At 50.2% G+C, this 18,177-nt stretch overlaps 1 protein-coding gene across 1 annotated transcript; it reads right to left on the bottom strand.

The window, feature by feature from the left end:
• Nucleotides 1–342: 342 nt before the first annotated feature.
• Nucleotides 343–4,202, bottom strand: IGFALS (insulin like growth factor binding protein acid labile subunit). The gene is made up of 2 exons (XM_045820772.1): nucleotides 3,497–4,202; nucleotides 343–2,436 (listed from the first exon to the last, which is right to left on the bottom strand). Exons 1-2 carry the CDS (start codon nucleotides 4,047–4,049, stop codon nucleotides 635–637), a joined length of 2,355 nt encoding a protein of 784 aa, XP_045676728.1. The 5' UTR covers nucleotides 4,050–4,202; the 3' UTR covers nucleotides 343–634.
• Nucleotides 4,203–18,177: the final 13,975 nt, after the last annotated feature.

Genomic DNA, 18,177 nt, shown 5'->3' with positions numbered 1-18,177 from the left:
AAAGAAGTGCCATTAAGGGCTTGGGCCAGGAGTAGGGGTCTAGACAGAGGACTGGCACCCACTCTGGCCCTGGGTGACATTAACTGCTGGGCCTCTTGGAGCAGAGGCTGCCTCTGCCGTGCTCTGGCTTCCTGGTGCTAGGCCGCCTCCAAGAACACCACCTGAAGAGAACCTGAGTGAGCGTCCTCTGCTCCTCAGGGGGAGGCAGGCATCCTGGGGGGCCCAGCGTGGGAGGACGTGAAGGGAGTCCAAGCTCAGGGAGGGGAGAAGAAGGGGGCGCGAGCTGAGCTGGCAGCAGGAGGGGGTTCCACAGGTGCGCTGGCTGACACTCCCCTCCCCCACTTTCACCCCTCTGGTCACAGGCAGGGTTTGTAACATTGCTTTTAATGGATGACAGCTGGGGAGGGTTGAGCCCCCAACCCTCCTGATCTGGCCCCTCAGGGACCAGGTCAGCACCCACATGTCCCGAGCCCATGCCAGCGAAACCCCTGGGCCTGTGTGTTCCCTGAGGAAGAGACCCCCATCAGGAGAGCCTGGCCCCTGGGAGTTGAGGGGTGGAGCAACCACCAGGCTCTGGGAACGGCGAGGACTCATTCTGGCTCCACGGCGGCGTCTGGCCTGGACAAGACTTGGGTCAGCAGTAAGCAAAGTGGTCCTCGCCAACGTCACGTAGGTCAAGTCCGGAGAGGCCGGGCGGGCTGGCACAGGTGATGTTGTTGTAGGTGTACACAGGTGACTGGCAGTCGTCCCCCTCTAGGACAGCCTGGACAAAGCGTGGCACGATGGTGGGGTGCTGCAGGGCAAAGGCCCTCAGGGCCCGGAGGGTGCAGCCACAATGCCAGGGGTTGCCCTCCAGCCACAGGCGCTCCAGGCCAGGGGCCTGTGGCACAAAGGTCTGCAGGGAGTTGTTTCTGAGGCTGAGGTAGCGCAGCCGCCCTAGTGGTGAAAGGATGCTCTCCGGCAGGGCCTCCAGGTGGTTGTACGAGATGTCCAGCCAGAAGGTGCGCTGCAGGGGCCTCAGGACCTCTGCGGACAGTGCCGACAGCCGGTTGTGGGACAGAAGCAGGTACTCCAGCTTGCCAAGGCCCTGGAAGAGCTGACTGGGCAGCTGCGTGAGCTGGTTGGAAGTGAGGTCAAGTTCCAGGAGCTCGGGGAGCTCCCACAGGCTCTGCTCCTCGATGGCTGTGATGCCATTGTCCTTGAGGAAGAGCCGGCGCAGCCCCGAGAGGCCGGTGAAGGTGTGCTGGCGGATGTGGCCCAGGCAGCTGCCTTCCAGGTGCAGGCTGTGCAGCTTGGCCAGGCCCTGGAACACTCTCACTGGAAGGTTCCGCAGACAGTTGCCAGAGAGGTTCATGACAGCCACGTTCAAGAGGCCTAGAAAGGCACCTGCCTTGACTTCCTGGATCTGGTTGTCGTTGAGTGTGAGCACCTCCAGCTGGCCCAAGCCCTCGAAGGCCTTGTCTGGCAGCTGCCGGAGGCGGTTGTGGCCCAGCCGCAGCTCCTCCAGGAAATGCAGGTCCTTGAAGGTCCGAGGCCGCAGGCTGGTGATGGCGTTGTGTGACAGGCGCAGGACGTGCAGGCCCAGCAGGCCTGGGAAGGTGTCCTCCAGGAGGCCGCCCACACGGTTGTGTGACAGGTCCAGCCAGCGCAGTGCTTTCAGGCCCAGAAAGGCGCCTGGGGCCACGGCGGTAATGAGGTTGTGGTCCAGGTAGAGCTTCTGGAGCTTGGGCAGCTTGACAAAGATGTTGGCCTTGATGCTTCGCAAAATATTCCTACTCAAGTCCAGCTCCCGGAGCTCGCTGAGGCCGCAGAAGAGGGGGAGCTGCAGGTAAGTCAGCTTGTTGCCTGCGAGTACCAGCTCACGCAGGTTGGCCAGGCCCTCGAACACGGTGTCAGGAAGCACGGCCAGGCCGTTCCAGCCAAGATTGAGGTCCCAGAGGTTGGCTAGGCCTTGGAAGAGGCCATCATCCACCCTGCTGAGGAGGTTGTTGTTGAGGCCCAGTGAGGCGAGACTCGGTGTGTGCAGGAAGGTGCCGGCTTCGAGGCTGCGCAGCTGGTTCCGCTCCAGGTGCAAGTGGTACAGGTTCTGTAGGCCCAGCAGCGCCTTTGACTCCAGGCTGGCCAGCCCACTGCCCTGCAGATTGAGGAAGCCCAGGCCAGAGAAGTTCTGGAAGGCTGCCTCGGCGATGGAGGAGAAGTTATTGCCATCCAGCCACAGGGCCCTGGTGCCATCTGGGATGCCGTCAGGCAGCTCTGTAAGGTTCCGGGAGCTGCAGAAGACGCTGAGCTCATCCGTGTAGTCATCGTGGCCGCAGGTGCAAACAGCTGGGCACTGCAGGCCCTCGGTGTCCCCTGGCACTCCTTGCTCCACTCCCTCCAGGCCACAGGGGCCTAGTGCTGCCCAGGAGACCAGCAACACCACCAGGGCCAGGCCTCCTGCAGGGAGAGGAGCTTGGGGAGAGGCGGCACTGAGGGGCTCAGGATGTGAACCCCAGGGCGAGTGAGGCATAGAAACTTACGGGCCGTAGCCTGTACGTGTGGGCCACCATTTAACCTAACACCCAGACCCCAGCAAGGCACTGTAAAGGGGGCACTGCTGATGGGACGAGAGAAAAGTATGAGTGAGGAATGTGGTTACCCCACTTAAATCAGAAGCAGAAGGCGGGCAGGTCAGTTGGGATGTTCTCTGCTCAAAACCATTGCAGGGTTAACAGGGCAGTGACAACTGTCCCAGAATAAACTGAGGACTGGCCACCTGGCAATTAGGCCATGTGCCCATTTGTGTCCCCAAGTGGGGCACTCAAGCCAGGCCAGGCTGCCATCTGGGCCCGGAGGAAGGCATGAGCAAGAGAATATTCTGGAGCCAGCCTGGGTGGGTATGCACTTGTTTCCTTTGGGGGCTGGACAGACACGTTCAGCCTGCACCCTGGTACTTGGCCCAGCACCATTGCAGGGAGAGGAACAGGGTGCAGGCCTTGGTGGCAGACAGAGACCCAGGACTTGACTCACCAGGGTCAGGTTTCATCTGTGGACAAAGGGCACCAAGCTCCTCGGCAACGATGCCCCAGAACCGCTGCTGGGCACAGGGCTGTCCCCCACATTGGCCCATCCCTGCCCTTGGAGAGCTCAGGGTGGGACAGAGGCAGCACTGGAGAGTGCCCTATATGCAGTTGGATGGGGCTGGGCCCCGAGATGGGACAGGATGGCAGTGGCTTGGCTTTCAAGTGGCTGAGAGTGTGGCAGGCCTTAGCCCAGCGGAGGAGCCCTGGGCGAGGGTGTAGAAAGACCCCCGCCCTGCTTCCCTTGTTCCACTGCCCTGGGCCCCTAGGCAGGGAGAGGAAAAGGAGACCCTGTGGGGCCAGGTGCAGCTGCACCCTCCAACACCCCTGTGGCCCCATTCCCCCCACGAGCTCCCAAAAGTTCAGGCCTTCCCAGAGCTGAGCCATTCGTGGGGGCTGCAGAGCCCCAGTGGGCTTGGGGACACAGGGAGCCTCACCTTTCCTCGGGGCCATCCCGCGTGCAAAATAGGCAGCAGGTCTGCTGGGGGCTGGCTCTTCCTGCCCTCTGGATTTCCCCACCTCCAGGGCAGCCAGCACCCTCTCACAGGCCAACCCATCCCCACTACCCTGGGCTCCATTAACCCCCTCCTGTCTGGCGGCCAAGTGTCCTGGGTGTAGATGGCACAGGGGTGAGGCTGGGAGCTGCATCCACCCTGAATCCACCCTGAGGGTCCAAGGGGGGCCGAGGTGCAGCTCTGAGAGCAGGCAGGGCCCTGTCTTGTGGGCACCGCCCCCTTTCAGCCTAGGCCTGCAGAGTCGGGCCAGCAAGAGGGGAGGGGCATGGGGGTGTCCCTTGGAACAGCCTGTGAGGTGTTGGTGCTTGGCTAGGTTTGGGGAGTCCAGGAAAGGAAGCCCCTGTGCTTGGCTACCCTGCCCATGGATGGGTCTCCTTGGGCAGCTCCTGGGGTCCCTGCACTGAGCAGATGGCCGTTTGAGGGTTAAGCAGGAGTCGCCACATTTCCCAATGGACCTGCCCATCTGCCCTGGCATGCTGACCACCCCCTTCCCATTTCCTAACAACCTGGGTGGGGTCGTCCAGCCCAGCCTTGGCTTTTTCTGTGATCTCGGGGTCAGCTGGTGTCTGGCCACTGCCCCTCCCCTGCTCTCCTAAAAAAAACGCCTGGCAGAGCCCAGCCGCCTTGTGTTTACTTTCAGCAGGCAGGCGCCACTCTCCCTGGAAGGGAATGGGGGTGGCCTGGCCTTGGGACCAGCCTCCGCCTGCTGGGAGCCCCCGTGCTGTCCTGTAAGGCTGCTGTGGGGGCATGACCACCCCATTCTGTAGGTAGGCCGCTGGGATGTGTGCCCGGTGCCTGGCCTGAGCTCAGCCCGGGGTCAGAAGGTAGAAGGTGACCGCTGGCAAGGAAAGCTGTTGGAGCCTAGGGCACCCCACCACACCCTTGCCCGCCAGACACCACCCCCCCGCCCCACCCCCGTCTCTGTCCTTCCTGCTCAAACCAGGTACAATCTGGCCCTCAAGCCATCCCTTCCCTCCTCTTTGGGGGACCCTTCCTTTGGCTGTCAGCTGCACCTGCCCACCAGAGTCCCTCGCTCTGCCCCTGCTGGTGGGCCTGCGTTTGGAAGGGACTAGAGAAGGCACAGCTGGGTCCGGGGAGAGCAAGTTTTGCTGACATTTAGGGGACTCTCAAAGGGAACAGGTCTGCGTCCAACTGGATGGACAGTGGGGAGAGGAGGGGTGAGGAGGCGGGAGCTCTCTGAGCAGACCCCCATGGGGTCTGAAAGCTCTGCCTGGCCCCTGGGTTGGCTACTTACAGGGCCTGGGGGCCCGGCACCCTCACCCTGCCCCTCCCCAGCCTCACCAGTGGTAGGGTATGGGGAGGCAGCTTTATCTCCCTCCCTTTATTGAGCTTTGATATTTTTCCAGGTCGGTTCTCAGCTTCTGAGAAATTATAGATCTGCCAGGGAGAAAGTCCACACCCAGAAATTTACAGAGTAAATACACATTTACACAGTAGAAAGTGCGGATTCAGCAGGAGTTCCGGGGCCAGAGGGGCCCCTTCTGGAAAGTTCCCCTCATGGATGGCCCTCTGTGCTGGAGAAGGAGGCTAGAGCGGGGTGCGTGCAGGTCGGCCTGGAAAGGAGGGTTGGTGGTCCTGTCGCTGAGCATGTGAGGGTTGGGGCAGGAAATTCCTGTAACTCCTGGTTGAGCTTGTGTGTCTGGAAAACCCTTAGAGGATTTTGGCATCTGGGTGGGGCATTTTAAAATCTTTGAGTTATGTAGTAACATCAGTGCTTAACGTTCTAAAGAGAACAACTGTCACCTCTGCCTGGCCAGCTCTGGTCCCTGCCCGCCAGCCGCCCCCTCCCCCCGCCCCCGTAGTGGGCTGGCCGGTCACTGCCCAGCCTCTTTCTGGTTGACCAGCTGAGGGGCTCCCTGAGGATCGGTGTTTGTTTCTGATCTTCCTGTAAATGGTGGCACACAGAAGCGCTGGGTCTGGCTGCCTGTCAGACACCAGTGTGGGGTCTGCAAGATGAGCCAGATTGAGCTAGAAACAGCTGTCCCTGGGTTCTCATTCAGCTCACAGGACGCATTGACCCACCTGTCCAGGGACAGCAGGGCGTTTCCAACGGTGCTGCTGTGAGGCTCTCGGGCTGGTGTCTTCTGTTGGTGCTGAAGGGGTGTGTCATAGCAGGCGAGGGAACCCCTTCAGGGTTCCCTCCAGGATAGTTAGGGGGCCACGCCGGACAGCACATGTTCCTCTGTCTGCCCTTCTCCTGGCGGGGCGGGGACAGCGGGCTTCATTGCTCTGTGTCTTCTCCATCACCAGTTGGATGGCAGCTCCTCAGAGGCTCCCCGGCCGGTGCATTGTCCTGTCCTGTGAAGCACGTGTTTCAGTCTCTGGCCAGTTTTCTGTTTGGTTATCTGTCAAGTCTGATTTGTAAGGCATTTGTCAGGGGTATGAGGCCCGTCTTTTCTGCTCTGTAGTTTGCCTTGTTGTGCCTTTTATCATGGTTGGGACAAGAGTTCTCAATGTATCTTATCATGAAATATTCCTTCAATGTTACATATTGAACTTGATTTCTCAAATATGGCGTTGGCCAAAAAGTTGGTTTAGTTTTTTCTATCTGATGGCTATAGTAGCACTTAATTGTCTTCCAGTTCACTCAAAAAGTTTGTTAGATTGCATTGTGTCAGCATGCATTTTAAAAAGACTGATCAGAATTGAATTTTTGTGCAGCCATTTTAATATTAAAGATGGAAGAAAATATGCAATATTTTCCGTGTATTGTGCTTTGTTATTTCAAGAAAGGTAAAAACGCAACTGAAACACAAAAAGAGATTTGTATGTGCACTGTATGGAGAAGGTGCTGTGACTGACCAAATGCCTCGATAGTGGGTTGTGAAGTGTCTTGATACTATTGGTATTTTGGCCAAATAATTCTTTGCTGTGGGGCTGTCTTATACATTGGAAGGTGTGTAGCAGCACCCCTGGCCTCTCCCCACTAGAAGCCAATAGCAGGAGATAGCTGCCACACTCAAAATATCCAAATCAATAAAGTTATTGCTGAAAATGAAAAATGTATCTCTTATTTTATGGAAAAAAACTAAACAGACTTTTTGGCCAACCCAATACCAATAATAAAGATGGAAAAAAATCAGCCCTGGCTGGTGTGGCTCAGTGGTTTGAGCACTGGTTTGTGAAACTGAAACATCACTGGTTTGATTCCCAGTTGGGGCACATGCCTGGGCTGCAGACCAGGTCACCAGTGACAGAGGCACATGAGAGGCAACCACACATTGATGTTTCTCTCCCTCTTTTTCTTCCTTCCTCTCTGTAAAGAATAAATAAAATCTTGAAAGAAAGAAGAAAAGAAAAAGAAAGAAAGAAAGTGGGAAAGAGAGAAAGAGAGAGAGAGAGAGAGAGAGAAAGGAAAGAAAGAGAAAAAGAAAAAGATAGATCGACCTGCTGCTCCCCCATCCATGCATTTATTGGTTGATTCCTGTATGTGTACTGACCAGGGATTGAACCTTCAACCCTGATGATGCTCCAACTGAGTACTCAGCCAGGGCTCTTTTGCCCATTTTTAAATTGAATTGTCTTCTTATTGAGTTCTGAGACTTTATATATAATGGATACAATACTTTATATATACATATGTATTTTACTTTGGATTATCAGATATAACATTTGTGATATTTTCCCCAGTCTATGATTTGTCTCATTTTTTAAAAAATGCTATCTTTTGGGCCCTGGATGGCGTAGCTCAGTGGATTGAGCTCGGGCTGCGAACCAAAGTGTCTCAGGTTTGATTCCCAGTCAGGGTACATGCCTGGGTTGCAGGCCATAACCCCCAGCAACCACACATTGATCTTTCTTTCTCTCTCTCTCTCTGTCTTCCTCCCTTCCTTCTCTAAAAATAAAATGAATAAAATCTTTAAAAAAATGCTATCTTTTAAAAAAAGATATTATTTATCTACTTTTAAAGAGAGGGGAAGAGAGGGAGAGAAACATGTGCGAGAGATACATTGACCGGTTGCCTCTCACACGCCCCCAACTGGGGACCTGGCCTACAACCCAGGCAGGTGCCCTGACCTGGAATTGAACCAGCGAGCCTTTGGCTTTCAGGCCGGCACTCAGTCCACTGAGCCACACCAGCCAGGGCAAAATGCTGTCTTTTGAAGTGTACGTTTTTAACTTTAATGAGGTCCAATTTACCAATTTTTTTGTCCTTTATTGGCTCACACTTGTGGTATTGTGTCTTAAGAACAATACCTAACCCAAAATCACAAAAAAATGTTTCCTGTTTTTCTCTAAAAGCCTGATTACTTTTAGATTTTATATTTAGGTCTATCTATGATCCATTTCCAGTTATATGTATAGTGTGAGGTTAGGTTCTAGGTTCACTCACTGTTTTAAGTATAGATACCCAACTGTCCCAACACCATTTGTTGAAAAGACTATCATTTACCCTACTGAAATGTCTTTGTATCTTTGTTGAAATCAGTTGATCATAAATATAAGAGTTTATTGCTAGACTCTCAATTCCATTAAACTACATGCTTATTATCCTTGCACAAATATATTTTATTAGTGTTGCTTTATGGTAAGTTAAAAAAATTTTTTTACCCTCACTCAAGGACATTTTTCCATTGCTTTTAGAGAGAGAGGAAGGGAGAGAAACATCAATGTGAGAAACATCGATTGTTAGCTCCTGGTCAGCGTCCCAGCCGGGGATCCTGCAGTCTAGGCATGTGCCCTGACTGGGAACTGAACCCTCAACCTTTCGGTTAAAAAACTCCAACTGAGCCGTGCTGGCCAAGGCTATGATACGTCTTGAAATTAGGCAGTGAAAGTCCTCCTACTTTGCTCTTTTTCAAAATTGTTTTGGCTCTTTTAGGTCCTCTGTATTTCCATATAACTTTTAGGATCAGCTCGTTGCTTTCTCCCAAAATCCTGCTGGGATTTTGACAGGAATTGCATTGGATCTATACATCAATTTGGGGAGAAGTAACACTTTTTAAAACTACTTTTTGGATAATCTTCATTATATTTTTTCCATTGCCATTTAGTCCCCTTACATACCCTCCCCCCAGCAATCACCACACTGTTGTCCATGTCCATGAGTCCTTTTTCCTTTTTGCTCAATCCCTCCACCCTCTAACCTCCCACCCTCCACTAGCTGTCATCTGCTCTCCATCTGTGAGTCTGTTTTGCTTTTTAGTTCTGATTGTTCATTAGATTCCACATACGAGTGAGATCATACGGTGTTTGTCTTTCTCTGACTGACTTATTTCATTTAGCATAGTGTTCTCCTAGTCTGTCTATACTGTTGCAAAGGATAAAACTTTCATCTTTTTTATGGCTGAGTAGTATTACATTGTGTAAATATCCCATAGTTGTTTTATCCACTTATCTATTGATGGACACTTGGGCTGCTTCCATATCTTGGCGATTGTAAATAACGCTACAATGAATATAGTGGTGTTTTTACTTCTTTTAAAAAAAATTTTCAATAAAAATGTTATTTTCAGAGAATAGGAAGGGGAGGGGGAGAGGGAGAGAAACATTGATTGGTTGCCTCTCCTACGCACCTTGATGGGGGACTGAACCCTATGTGCCCTGAATGGGGATGGAACCTGTACCCCAATTGTGTGCTCTGACTGGGAATCAAACAGGTGACCTCTCACTTTGTGAAACAGTGCCCAACCAACTGAGCCACATAGGGCCAAAATTATTGGGGTAACATTGGTTAATAAAATTATATAGGTTTCAGGTGTACAATTCTATAATACATTATTTGTATATTGTGAGAATTGACATCTTCAAAATAGTCTTTTAAATCATGGACTATCTGTCCATTTACTTAGATCTTTAATTTCCCTTATCAGTTTTTTAGTTTTCAGTATATAAATCTTACACTATTTTTGATAAATTCCTCAGTTTATCATACTATTATGAATGGAATTTTTTTTTTAGATTTTATTTATTTATTTTTAGAGAGGGAAGGGAGGGAGAAAGAGAGAGAGAGAGAAACATCAGTGTGTGGTTGCTGGGGGTCATGGCCTGCAACCCAGGCATGTACCCTGACTGGGAATCAAACCTGCGACACTTTGGTTTGCAGCCCGCGCTCAATACACTGAGCTACGCCAGCCAGGGCTTGGAATTGTTTTCTTAATTTCGCTTTTAACTTACTAGTTTATAGAAACAAAATGGACTTTTCTTTATAAATTTTGTATCCTAGGACTTTGTTAAACTTACTTAGTTCCAGGTATGTGTGTGTATCTGAATTCCTTAGAATTAACTAAACATAGGGTCAGGACTTTTTTTAAAAATTGAGTTTAGAGAGATGAAGTGGGAAAGAGAGACAAACATGGATTTGTTGTTCCACTTACTCGTGCATTCATTGGTTGCTTTTTGTATGTGCTGTAACCAGAGACTGAACCCACAACTTTGACATATTGGGATGACGCTCTAACCAACTGGGCTACCTGGCCAGAGCCAAGGACATTTTTACTTCTTCCAATATGTCCACTACTTTTTCCTTTTTCCTGTGTTTCCTTACTGCATATGCAGTAGTGCTGAGTAGAAGTAGCAGGAGCAGACCAGGCATTCTTGCCTTGTTCCTGATTTTACAGGTAAGATTGCATTCATTTACTACTAATAGACCTCATGCCATTATCCCTCAAATCATGAATATGTCAGGTTCTACAGCAAAGGGGAATTAAGATCAGCAATCAGCTGACCTTAAAATAGTAAGACTCAGTGGATTTTCCAGTGGACACAGTGTAATTACAAGGGTACTTCAAAGTGGGAGAGGGGGTCAGAGGAGGTCCTCCTCTTCTGGGGGAATGTCCCCTCCTCTACTTTCTGCAGGAGTTTGAGAGTGATTGGTGTTACTGATGGAACGCATTAGTGAAGACATTTGAGCCTGGGCTTTCCTTTGCATAAAGACTTAAGACTTTGTATTAATTCAAATTTTTGTTGTAGGTTTGTTCTGATTTTCTTCCTCTAAGTCAATTTAAGTGATTTTTAAACTTAAATTTTAATTATTTTGAAAATGTCATTTACTTTTAGAGGGGAAGGGAAGAGAGGGAGAGAGTGAAAGAGAAGGAGAGAGGAAGAGAAACATCAATGTGTGGTTGCCTCTCGCACACCCCCTGCTGGGAACTGGCCTGCGGCCTGCAACCCAGGCATGTGCCCTGACTGGGAATCAAACTGGCAACCCTTTAGTTCGCAGGCCTACTCTCAATCCACTGAGCTACACCAGCCAAGGCTTTTAATTTAATTTTTAAAAAGATTTTATTTTCAGAGAGGGAAAGGGAGGGAGAAAGAGAGAGAGAGAAGACATTAATATGTGAAACATTGATCAGTTGCCTCTTGTACGTGCCTCAACTGGGTGTGTGCCCTGCAACCCAGGCATGTGCCCTTACTGGGAATCGAACTGATGAACTTTTGCTTTGCAGGATGATGCCCAACCAACTGAACCACACTGGTCAAGGCAAGTGATGTATTTTTTTTGGAATTTGTCCATTTCCTAAGTTATCTAGTTTACTGATATAGAATTTTCCTACTGTAGATGCTCCTTAATGTTGTAGTCATCCTGATAAACCCAAGGAAGTTAAAAACGCACTTGACACACCTAACCTACTGAACAGCACAGCTTAGCCTAGCCTGCCTTAATTGTGCTTGGAACACCTACATTAGCCTGCAGTTGAGCAAAATCAATGAACACAAAGTCTATTTTATAAATAAAGTGTTGACCATCTCATGTAATTTATTATGTGTATCATTTTTGCATAGTGTAGGTCAAACCACCATTAAGTTGGGACCATCTCTGCATTCCTTTGTAAGTCCTTTAACCTGGTAGGACCATCAGTGATGTGCTCTTTTTCAGTCATCATTTGGTAAAACTTGTGTTCTCTCTTACTTTCTTGGTCAGTATAACTAAGGATGTGTCAATTTTATTGATCTTTTCAAAGAACTTGATTTTCCTGTTTTTGTTTGCTTTCTATTTCAGTTCCTCTCTGATTATTATTTCTTTTGATTCCTTTGGGTTTCATTTGGTCTTCTGTTTCCTAGTTTCTTCAGGTTGAAACCTAGGTTTTTCTTCTTTGAGGTCTTTCTTTTTTCTCATACAGTTAAAAGCAAATAAATTTCCCTCTAGAACTGTGTTAGACACATCCACACATTTTGGTACGGTGTGTTTTCAGTTTTACTCCTATTTGACCCACCTGCTATTTAGGAATGCGTTATTTAACTCCCAAACATTGGGGCATGTTTCTAGACTTCATTCTGTTGTAGGTATCTAATTCCACCAGGGTTAGAGAACATATTGTATATAATTTCAGTCTCTTAATGTCTGTGGTAACTTATTTTGTGGCTTAAGATGTGGTCTATCCTGGAAAATGTTTCATAGCTACCTGAAGAGAGTGTCGGTGGAATGTTCTATAAATAATAGATTCACTTGAATGATAGTGTTCAATCTTCTTTATTTTTGCTGATGTTTGTCTAGTTATCCTAGAATCTTCATTTATTATTGCTCAATTACCTATTTTTCCTTTCGGTTTCTAAGATTCTTTTTCTTCATTGACTGCCCTATCACCTCTCCCCATTGAAACCAGATGTGAGGTGTTTGTTCCTGTAACCGAGGAATGTTATTAACAGAAATCATAGAGAAAAGAAAAATTATAGCTTTAGAGCTTAAGTCAAGGTCACAGCCTAAGCATATTTGCTGATAAGCAGAAAGACTCTGAGCTAGGGTTCCAGGTAGAGGGTGAAAGAAGAGAAAGGACCGGGTCCTCGGTGTCCTGCCTCCTCGGCCTGCCTCCTGCCCCACACACTCCCCTGGCCTCAGTCAGGTCCCAGATGGGTGTGGGGTCTGTGCTCAGGTTCAAGCGGACAAAGGCATGTGGGGGGAATGAGTGTGTCCTGGGGCCTTTCTCTCAGGATCTATTCAGGGTCCCTAGAGCAGGCTCCCTACATCCATGGAGATCTCCTTTTGTCCCAGGCCTCTCTGCTGTCCTAACTCAGAACCAGGTCATCCATAGAAGGCGGGTGGGGGGACCAGGAGAGGCCTCTCTTTTTACTGTTTCACTCTCAGATGAATGTAATGATTACAAGTTTCAGATCACTAGGCAGAAGTGGGGGCTGCACAGCAATGTGAATGCACTAAATGCCTCTGAATTGTACACGTTTAAATGGCTAACTGTATGTTGTATGTCTCTCAACTTCAATTTAAATAAATAAAAGTAATTCTAAAAGGTTCTTATTAGTGAAGCACAGTCATTACTAAAAGCTAGAGAGAAATGCACCACACTGGGACTAGCATGTGGCACAGAGCAGATCAGTTGTGTAGCTGTCAAAGGAACAGCAAGGACCTGGGCAGGCCAGGGTGCTGGCCGGCTGCGTGCAAGACCACCATGCAGTGGGCAGGTCCCGGAGGCATCAGTGATGGGTCACGCTAAATGCACAGGGACGTGGCTTAGTGAGAGATGGAGCCCACATCCAGGGAAACAGGTGACAGAGCAGTGGGGAAATACTTTAACATAAAAATGCTCAAAAGGAAGAGGAGGACACTGATGAGTCATCGGTGACAAGGGCTGGTTTGTGTTTGACAGGGTAACTTCAGTCCCTCTCGGCCACCTACACACGGACAGATCGGGGAAGAAACGGAAAGGAGAAGCCGTGAAGCCCCGTGTGGCTGTGTGTGGCGTGCCTGACACAGGGCACTTGAGGGGGATTCTTAGCTTTCCGTTCCTGCTGGGAAAGAGCAGAGACTCCCCCAGCAGCTGAGAAAGCAGGGGCCTGATGCTGGAGGCCAAACAGCAGAGAGAGCTCTGTTAAGGAGAGGGAACCCAGGCGCTCATGTTACAGACTGTAAGGCAATGCAAATGCTTTGTAAACGTAGAAAGGAAAAAAAAAAAACTTACCAAATGCAGCTGGAGAAGAATAGAAGTAGCCCTTAAACCATTAAAAATACCCGTGAGTGAAACCTCCAGACTCAGACCAGAATTACCCGCCATAAGCCCTGAAGAAGTCAAGAGACACTGCGTGTCACTTCCTCACTTGCCAAAACCAGGCAGACAGCACAGGGAAGGGACCAGCCAACCAAACCAGCAGCTGATGTCCTGATTGAATGGGATTTAGCCCAAGACTATAATGACAGCTTAGCACTGGAAACTGTTCACATAATTCACCAGACCAAAGGGCAACGGTCAAGTGATGCAGGAAAATTATGTGATTAAGATCCAGTTCCCGGTTGGGATGGCTTCTCCCAAAGGAGAAAAAGGAAGGAACGTGCTCAACGTAATGACAGTGACTCAGCCTGGCTGCCGACCTTGAGGGGGCCTAGCGGCCTTCTGTGCCTCTGCCAAACCTGCCACTTCCTCTCGGCAACACTGCTCCTCTGGTTTTCCTCCACCTCATGGGCTCCTCTGGCTCCGGACTGATGAACGTCTGACATTCTGACCTCTCTCTCACTCTCGCATGATGGCACCTGTCTCCTGGCTTTAGGACTCCCCCCGCCACCCCCATGCTGGCCACTCCCTCACATGCATTTCCAGGCTGAACCTTGCCCTGAGCTTCCTCTGCCTGCCCAGGTGTTTCGCAGGCATTTTAAACACAGCCTGTCCAAACCCAACCCCACATGTCCCTGGTAAGTAAATGGACACGGAGTCCCCTTAATTTAGCACTCACAGCTCAGATCCAAGCTGGGAGCGGCCTTAGCCCCCAACTCAGCTCACACTGGGAACCTGCCACCTGTCCCTCCTCTACCTGGCCTTCCCAGGCTGCCACCCCAGCTTCCTCTCCGGCAGCCCTGCCATGACACTCCGAGAAGTCCTTCTTAGAGTCAACTATGACCTGCCTCTGCACACGTCCGAGTAGATGCCAAGGTCCTCACACGACCTACACACTGACCCACCGCCCTCCCCGCACTGTCTTCACAGGCTTGCTCTTCCGCAGACCTGCCCCTGAGACTCTGCACTTGCTTTTCCTTCTCAGAGTCCCTGGGCGGCTTGCTCCCTCAACCCCCTCAAATTTTCACTCTCATGTCACCTCCTCGGTGAGGTCTCCCCTTAGCCACTCTATTTAAGGAGAAGTCATGGGTGCTCTAAGTACCTTTCCCTGCTTTATTTTGTCTCCTCCATGTGACCTGCCAGCACTTTAACCACCTTCACTGTCTGCATCCCTCCACCAGAAGAGCAGCTCAATGAGGGCAGGGACTTCTGTCCGTTCACTCTGGATCCCTGGAGTGTCCACACCTGCCACACCATCAGTATTCAGATACTTACTAATGCAGTCAGAATAAAGGTCACCGTGCCCACTTGCCTCACTTTAACATAAGAAGATGTGGAGAACAAATGTCCTGTTGTTCTGTTGGGACCTCAAAACAGCTACAAAGGAAAGAACATCAGGGTGAGCAAGTGTAGAGGGTTCTCAGGAACACGGGAGATTGCCCTTGACCACTGGAGCAATTTAAAAGAAGGTGTCATTGCCCTGGCCAGGTAGCTCCCTTGGTTAGAGCACTGTCCCGATTCACCAAGGTTGCAGGTTCCATCCCCGGTCAAGGCACATACAAGAATCAACCAATAAATGCAAAAATAAATAGAACAACAAACCAATGTTTCTGTCTCTTTCTCCCTCCCTTCCTCTCTCTTCTAAAGTCAATGTAAAAAAAAAATCTTTAAAAGGTGCCATTTACAACACATCAAAAAACAAAGTACCCACAGACCAGATGCTCCCAGAGAACTCACCTCTGGAGAAAAGGTTAGACAATCTGATAGAAAGGTACCCGCCAGATAATCAAGAATTTTTCCAGCCTTTTGTCCCTATGGAGGGGAAGGAGCCTCTAATTCCTTGGGATTCCCCCGGCCACCCGACTTTGCACTGATGACATGACTCAGTGGGGGTTGTCACACGAAAAAGACCTCCCCTGTGATCAAAGGGTTGGATGTGGGAGGCGCTGGAGTTCAATCATGTGGCCACTGATTCCACGGCCGGCCGACATAGTGACACCCCAAACCATCTCGATAGTGAGGCCCATGGAGTTTCCTGTAGGTGGGCGCCCTGATGTGCTGGGGCAGGGGGACATATCTGCAGTTCAGAGAGCGGGCAGAGCTCAGCGTTCCGGGCACCCCCACACCCCACCCTGTGGGTCTCTTCACGTAGCCAGTCCTGGTTTGTATCCTTTATAATAAGCAAAATTGTTTTTATCCTATCCTTTACAGCAAAATCAGAAGTATAGTGTCTCCTGAATTCTAAGTCATCCTAGTGAGTTGCTGACTGAGGGGCTCATGGGAACCTTTGTAGCCAGCTGGTCAGAGCACAGGTGGCCTGGGGGCCCCCAGCTTCCAGCAGTGTCTGTGGTGAGGGCGGTCACGTCAGGGACCGTGCCTCCGCCTGTAGGGCCACACTAACACTGGTGGTCAGCGCCAGAGGTGCTTCAGTGGCACGGTGTGGGTGGCACTAGAGATACAAGGGGGTGGACAAGTGCATGTTCAGAATCTGACACTGTCCATGTCACAAAGTCATTTCTTCCAATCCAATGAGTCACTGTTACTCCAGCTCAAATCTCAGATATCAATACCCTAATATTTACAAGTAAGAGCAAAGGGCCAACACTCTTCGGAAGGAGGAGGTTGGGTCACATCCCTTCCTGGAAATGAAGAATTACTCTAAAGTTGTAGTGACAGGAAACGTAGGACAGTCGGACACACAACAGAATGTGGAGCCGGGAAATGTGCTGCGCCTGGGCGCTCACCAGGGCTGGCAGGGCCGACAAAGGGGGGACACCCAGGGGCCAGTAACCAGCATAAACAGCATTTTCATGTGAATGACAAACCTCAGTGTGAAAAACGAAACAACTGGATGAAATTATAGGAAGGCATCAGGAGGCAAGGAGTTGTTAAACAGGACACAAAAATGTTTTCCATGAAGTGAAAAAAAGATGCATTTGACTATAATAAATTAAGAATTTCTTCAACAAGACCAGTGTGTAAAGCTGGTAGCGAACAAGGCAGTGACTGCACACACGCACAACTGAAAAACTCACAGAGTGTGCCGTGGGGAACGGAAAGCCTCCTGCTCAATGAGAAGTAATACTTGGCCCTGGCTGGTGTGGCTGGCTCAGTTGGAGTGCTGTCCCATAACTAAAGGGTTGAGGGTTCAATTCCCAGTCGGGGCATATACTCAGGCCACAGGTCCAACCCTTGGTCCGGGTATATATGGGAGGCAACTGATTGATGTTTCTCTCTCATATCCATGTTTCTCTCTATCCCTTTCTCTTCCCCTTCCTCTCATTTAGAAGCAATGAAAAAAAAAAGTCCTCAGGTGAGAATTAAAAAAAAAAGAAAAGAAAACCTAGTAGAAAACTAGGGACGAGCCTAAGAGGAGAGGCCATTCACAGATGAGGAAATCCCAATGGCCAATAAATGTGTAAAAAAATGCTCAACTTCCCCAGTAACCAGGGAGATGCTGGTGACGCCTCCATGAAGTGCTGTCATTCCACATTCTCCAGATGAGCAAAAACAAGTGTAAACCCCAGGTGTGGCACTGATGTGCATTTGCCCGCTGACACGGTGGATCAGTTCACTGTACCAGAGGAGCCAAATGTTCTCCTGCGTTCAAATGCACATCTTTCCGTCCAGCATTTCTGCTGCCAGCTGGAGAGTGGGGCAAAGCTGTGAATCCAGACCCAGGACACAGGCCACGTGTCCAACGTCGACTGTGAGAACACTGGCCCCACAGACTGGGGACAGCACCGGAGACCACCCAGCAAGTCCTGGAGGGCGGCTGCAGGACCCCAGCACACCGAGGGAAGGCACCCATTCTTGAAGGCTCTGCTCTCTCAGAAGATATGACCCTGGCCAGCTGGGTGGTGGGGCACGTTTTCCTTATATTCCCTACATTTCATACGTGTTTTGTTTCTACTCTTTGATATTTAAATGTGCAATCAGTGACAGGAACTGAGAGAGGCAGGGTCGTGGAGGACGCTGGTGAGAGGGGAATCTGTTGGTAGTTGGTTAAAATGAGAACCACTCCTCCTGAGCACAGCCTTCCTTCCTGCAGCCAGGGAAGCTGTGCGTGCTGGTGGAACTAGCAGTTACCTCATTGTCCCTGGGCTGGGGCTGTCAACGACACACGAGACACCTGGTGAAGCAGGCACCAGGCCCAGAGGTCCACGTGGACCTCTGCGACCTCCAGTGTTTCCAGGCTTCACAAAGTGACGGGACGCCGTGTCCACAGACATCTGTAGTGGCATCTCCATAGCTGGTACAAAGGTATAAAATGAAGGACCCATGAAAACCCTAGTCCACGACACCCGACATGTGTGGGGAAGCTGGGTCAGAGAGCTCTGGCTCTATCTAGAATGCCCAGTCTTTCGGCAGGAATGTTTCTATGTGATTTCCATGCAATTTTTAAATGTCCTGGGTTCCTAGACTCACGGCAGCATGGCCCATGCAGGCAACTGCAGAGTGGCATGTGCCCCAAGTTCAGCCAAGAACGGGGACAAATGGCCTTTGGGATGTGAGGACACTAGGGAGAGTGGGAATAGACAGCCATGCTTCGTCACCAGCTGTCCAGGATAAGGAGTAAAAGTGGTTCCAACAGAGCTGGTGGCACACGGTCTGTGCCGGCATCGTCACAACAGGAAAGAC

The sequence above is a fragment of the Phyllostomus hastatus genome, unplaced genomic scaffold, assembly GCF_019186645.2.
Source record: "Phyllostomus hastatus isolate PE091 unplaced genomic scaffold, TTU_PhHast_1.1 phas_scaffold_442, whole genome shotgun sequence".
NCBI lineage: Eukaryota > Metazoa > Chordata > Mammalia > Chiroptera > Phyllostomidae > Phyllostomus > Phyllostomus hastatus.
The sequence above is the reverse complement of the archived record's forward strand: the minus strand, read 5'-3'. Positions and strand labels throughout refer to the sequence as shown.

Bases quoted from the DNA above. Each gene is read 5' to 3' on its own strand.
- IGFALS (XM_045820772.1), bottom strand. From the start codon at position 4,049: ATGCCAGGGCAGATGGGCAGGTCCATTGGGAAATGTGGCGACTCCTGC. The intron at 2,437-3,496 runs GTGAGGCTCCCT...CTCTCCCTGCAG, and splicing joins CGGGATGGCCCCGAGGAAAG to GAGGCCTGGCCCTGGTGGTG.